This window comes from Caenorhabditis briggsae, assembly GCF_000004555.2.
Source record: "Caenorhabditis briggsae complete genome, chrIV, whole genome shotgun sequence".
Classification (NCBI taxonomy): Eukaryota; Metazoa; Nematoda; class Chromadorea; order Rhabditida; family Rhabditidae; genus Caenorhabditis; species Caenorhabditis briggsae.
This window is the reverse complement of record NC_013487.2, coordinates 10,113,608-10,119,414: the sequence shown is the minus strand read 5'-3', so window position 1 is coordinate 10,119,414 and position 5,807 is coordinate 10,113,608. Positions and strand designations below refer to the sequence as shown.

The following is a 5,807-nucleotide window of genomic DNA, read 5'->3' as shown; positions in this document are numbered from 1 at the left end:
ACAGAATGAAAGTGCCAAAACCTCTTCATGAGATTACGTAGTGGGAGAAAAGAGGTTCAGCTCCAAAGGGGCGCTAACCGACTTTTTTAATTTGAAAGTTCAGAATTTTTAAATTTTCGGAAACCTCAAATTTGGAAAATTAAGTAATCCTGAAATTCAGAAATTCTGAAAATTTGATATCGAAACATTTGAAACCTCCGGAAATCGAGAAAATGAAGTTGCGTCTGTCACCTCGTCCGCACAAAATTTGAAAATTAAATATAAATTGACATGGTCTTTTAAAAAAGAAGGAGGAGCAAAGAGACAAACAGTGAAATAAATAGGTTACATCGCGCCGGAGGCGCGGAAAACAGGCTGGTAAATATTAAAAGTGGAACTATTTTCAGGTTACAGTAGTTGTCGCTGTGGACCCTTTGGCCACAAAAGAGTATAGAAAATGAATAAGCCTGAGAAGAAACAACGCCATGTTTTTGCAAAGGAAATTTCGGAGCAAAAGGAGGAAAAGGGACTTAGAAAATTAAGAGGATTTATTCTGGAGCTTCTGTCATGTACGAACTGTATGCAAACATACATAATTACAAAGAAAAAGCTCTTTTCAAGTAGTTCCGCGCACTTTCTGGTTATCTCTTCTTCCCTTTTCTCATCGTTTCGTCTTGTCGTTTTGTATGATTCTTCTCTTCCCAGTCAAAAAGAAGCAAAGTTTTAATACTCATTTTCGTTTCTCTTGAAAATTAATGGTTCTTCTTTTTCCTTTTTCTTCGTTTTTTTCTCTCTAGTATTCTTGACATTAAACCATCTCGTCACTATTATTCGCTCTATCATATTCTCACTTTTCTCTCTTCAATTTCTCATTGGACAGCAGCACCCACTTATCAAGAACATCATACATAAATCAGATGTTAATTACAGGACATTGAATAGGGGAAGATTTGGCAAATATGTCGTTTCTCTTTTCCTTGTTCTTCTTCTTTTAAACGGGTTTATCATTTATCCTAGGAAAATGCTTCTCTTTTTTACTTTTCCCAAATTCACTGATACCACCGTTTTTGGTATTATTTATTTATTTATTTTCCCTTGTTTTCTGACAACTCTGAAACTAGTAGCTGTAGTAAATAATAGTAAACCATAACCCGATGATCCGATTTCCGTGAGTTTCGTTAAAGAGATGAAGAGAAGAAACTTTATCAAAACTGGTTACAATACACAGACATTAGAGATATTTACTAAATGTGATATTATCAGTCTCAAATCACGGGCAAAATGATGAAAAACCAATCAATCATTAAACGATCGTCTTCCCCCTTCTCCTTCTTCCAGAATAAACATTTTCAGTCCGTTCTTTTTCGATTCTGATCAGAATCTATTTTTTCTTTAATTTTGCCACTTACCGTCGGCTCACCGAGTTCGTTTTCGAGCGCATGTTTTTTTTCTGTTGGGTTTGCGATGCAATGATTTGCATTCCTTGAAGACAAGTAGGGCTTTGCCTCCTTGAAAAAAGAATACTTCTTCTTCTATCGTGAATAGACAGCAGGAAATGTAGTTTTTTTGAGGAGCTCTCTGCGAAGATATGGAAAAATGGAACTGTTTTTTTCGATAACTTTTCATGATGATTTTAGAAATAGTTTAAATGTATTTTTTGTTTCTGCTTTAATCCGATTTGTTTAGGAATTGAACTAGGGAGACCGGATGAAAGTTGGATGTTCTCCATTATAGAATTCCAAAGACTAGATTCCAGTTGATAATAGAATCTCAGAAAGGATTGGAAACTTTTATGAAGTCAAACCTTTCCAATTCCTAGCAATACGTTTTCTGTATGTCTCACCTTGAGTTTTGTTTGAAGTCTTCGATGGGCTCTCGTGCGTTTTGTAATGTTTTTAATCAACAATTTCGAATTTGTGATCTTTTACAACCAACATAAAAACGGCTCAAACGCCCCAGCTTCAGTGGTGATAGTGCGATCATCTTATTGACATTATAGAGAGAATGTGTCAAGACCGTAAAACAGCTGCTTTTTCTGCTTTTCGTGTCATAACAGCTATCACGTTTTTTAATCTAACATGATTTGAGACAATACCGTATTTTCTTTAATAGCACACCCGAAAATAGCTCAATAACTTAAAACCGTCAACTTTGAGCTCAATTATATCAGTTCAAACGAAAGATATCAACATTTGCCTACTAATAAAATGTTGGTCGTATTATGATAAATAATTTGTTAATTAACAACTATTTGATATCTTTCACAGGAATCGATATAACTGAGCTCAAAATTGACGTTTTGGGTGGGCTTTTTTAGAGCAAACACGGTAATCACAATTGAGAAGCTTTTTATTTTTACTTTTTGTGGAAGTTTAGGGAGAAGATGCTCCTCCGAATTATTCGATCATTTGTCACTAACTTCTTTTTTTGCCTTTTCAGCCTCCTTCCGATGGTCCAAAATGATAGATGGACTCTTTTTCGTCTCACCCGCTTTTCTTCTTTTTTTTTGCCACACCCTAAACCCATAAATTTTTGATTATCTCCACGGTTTCGTTCTCTTTTTCAACTTTTCCCTACTACTAGTTGTTTTATATTCCTGCTTTCTCTGAAGAATCACACCTAAAAACCGCTTTCCGGTAGGAAAAATCAGAGTTTGCATATTTTTATTTTTTGTGTTATCTTATAAATGAGTAGCTTTTTAAACATTTACAAGACGCAAGAACTATCACAAGCTTATTTGTTATCCAGACAAATAATGAGTTTTCTGTCATCGAAAAAGTCAAATTATAGATGGGTCCAAAATTCCTATTGCGGATTCCTTATTCTTTTTTTCAAAACTTTTCAGAACTTTCCTTTACACTGGAATGAAAAAAAAGAACAGGGAAGCTGTTTCAATGTAGAATGACGAGAAGGAATCGATGACATTGACCTTTTTGCCAGTGATATAAAGGTAAATTCAGGTAGTCGGCAAAAAAGGAAAAAAACTCCGCGAAAACTCGGGGAGTGTTCCGATCTGGCTGAAACTTTGGGGAAAACTGGAGAAAACTATAGGAAACATTTTGCCAAAGTTTAGGGTCAAAATATCGACTTTGAAAATTTGGCTGGAATTTCAGACAAATTTTCAAAGTAGATACAAAATTTTTGATCAAATTTTTCTCAAAGCGGAGGAAGCTAGATAAATGAAAGTAATGTCCATAAGCATCAATAATTGTCTGGCAAGACTCAGGTAATTCCTTGATTCCATCTGCCCAGAACGACGAGGGCTGCGATTGAAAACGTGGGTCAACTCCATTTTTGTGTCAACTTTTCAATTGAAGTCTTTTCTATCAAGATGACGTTCAAGAGCCCCAAAATACTATTTTTCCTAAAGGGCAAGGTCCGGAGAATACGATGAGTGCCAAAAAATAGTACTGATAAACGAAATGAATTTTTGGCTGATCCCTCTATTCACAAGCGATCTCGCATTGTCGTGCTGGAAGCAAACTTTCGTTTTTTCTCCTCGTTTTGATTCGACTGCCAAATACAATTTCTCTAATTAGGAACTATACAATAGGGCAATTATAGTTGTACCTTCATCTAAAAGTTCCTAGTCTCCACTCCTTTGACAGACCATCAAACTCATAGCATCCCCATTTTCACTGGAATTTTAGGTTTCGGGACGTCCTAGCTCTTCTTTCTCAATCAACTGACTGTTCCGCACATTGTTAGAGTAACTTACCCACTTCTCATCTATGATAATTAGATCACCCACCCAACCGAACGAACGAAGAAATGATAGGAGAAACATGCTCATGTCTACACGGCAATCCATATCGTCGTCCTTCCAAGCTTAGGTTACGAATCGACCAAATTTTTGACACCGCCAAGAGACCTCAATCCGATCACGATACTTGGTTGACTGACGGACAATGCCTTTGACATTTTACGATTGGTTTGAAACAGATGGGTTTTAATAGGATTCTCCAAGAGGTCCAAGTCCAACTTTCGAACCTATCTTCGTCTTCCGATTCTAAATTTCTGGCTTCAAATCGATCGATCCAACGCTTGACGGTAGAGACAGTAAGAGATCCTTCTTCATCTATTTCTTTTAATAACTTGCGAATATCTTCAAACCAGAAAGAAATTAAAATAAAATCCCATTTTGGAAGTGTGGACGGTGAGGAACGAAATCGAGCGGCATGCTCGCGAACGGCAAGCAGGAGGAATGAGGCAAAATGTGTGAAGCAAGTCCGTGAGACACTCTATCCAACAAAAAAACATCCACCAGAAAAATCCATCCCGCTGATTAGATATGATTTCTCAAAGTTGAGCATTGAAATTCTTAAGAAATTTATGTGCCAACCTAATATGAATGTGAGGGAACTACATTTTTTCGTGTCCCAAAAGTATGGGTTTTCTAATCTTAGTTGATTTTATTATCTCTCTTGGTCTGAAAAGTTTGTCATGAACGTTGGTTTCTAGCACACTTCAAAACGGGCCAAAAGCGGGCCACTAGCGGGCGCTGCAACTTCTTTGAGAGTTAATAATTCCGGACCGACTAAATTGATTTGCTATTCTTTAAATGGGTAAGATACCCATAGTGTCTATATTGACTTTCAGAGGGCTTTCGATTCAGTGCCGATCAACAAACTGATTCATAAATTGAATAGTTTCGGGATTTCTGCCAAATTAAGAACTTGGTTTCATTCATTTGTCTCAGAGAGAACGTTTCAAGTCAAAATCAATGATATACTATCGAAGCAGAGACGCGTATTGTCTGGAGTTTCTCAGGGCACTGTTCTTGGATCTACCACCTTTCTATTATCTACCATCTTTCTATTATACAGTGCGCGTCATAATGATGGAACCACCCCATTTTTTGAGGTTTTTAGAAAAACTAAAAATTTTGGAGAAAAACGGCTGATGCCATTAGATTCAACCCCCCAAAAACCTATGTGTGCACAGAAGCGCGTCATAATGATAGAACCACCCTGGAAAACGGAAAATCTCTTGTTTATTTAAGAAATAAATTGAGAATGTTTTGTTTGAATTCGTTAAAAGAGTCTTAAAACAGTCTATTTTGAGAGTCTGCACAAAATTGAACCCTCTATTCAAGTTTTAGAAAAAGTTATTTTCAGACATTTTTGTCATTTTTTAAGTTTCTGGAATAAATCTTGAATAACTTTGCTCCTTTTTGAAATTTTGAGCTGAAATTCATGGGAAATATTTGTTCAGTGGTCTGGAGTGTCTACTAGTTGTTTTCATGCTATTCTGAGTCGTCGTTTATAATTTAAAGAAAACCGAAATTTTGAAAACGATCCTTGAATTTCGGTTTTTCAAAACTCCTTTAAAAACTGAATTTGTCCAGTAGAAGTTATTTTTTGAACGAATTCATGATTTCAAAAACGATTTTGGTAACTTAGAACATATTTTGAACGTTTTACACTCCTTTGAAAAATTTTCATTTTGGGCATATTTTTTCAGTTCAAAGCTCGATCTCAATTATGAGCTACAATGCCTTGAACAACTGCAACATGACTACAAGCCTTCTCAATATATTTCTTATGAACATTTCAGCTCAAAACTTCACCCAGGAGCAAAGTTATTCAAGATTTATTCCAGAAAACCAAAAAATGACAAAGATGTCTGAAAATAATTTTTTCTAAAACTTGAATAAAGGTTCAATTTTTGTGCAGACTCTCAAAATAGACTGTTTTAAGACTACCGTAAAACCTCTAATAGAACGACACCCGGATCGTCCACTTTGAGCCTATATATCTCATTTTCTATGAAAGATATCAAAAAGTGGTTAACTAGTAAATGTTTATCAGGATATCAGCAACATTTTA

The 5,807-nt window shown here is 35.8% G+C and overlaps 1 protein-coding gene across 1 annotated transcript; it reads left to right on the top strand.

Moving 5' to 3' along the window:
• Positions 1-436: 436 nt before the first annotated feature.
• Positions 437-706, top strand: CBG24003 (the record flags this gene model as incomplete). Its single annotated transcript, XM_002647985.1, has 1 exon — positions 437-706. The coding sequence occupies one exon, from the start codon at positions 437-439 to the stop codon at positions 704-706; it is 270 nt and encodes an 89-aa protein (XP_002648031.1).
• Between the last annotated feature and the right edge of the window lie 5,101 nt (positions 707-5,807).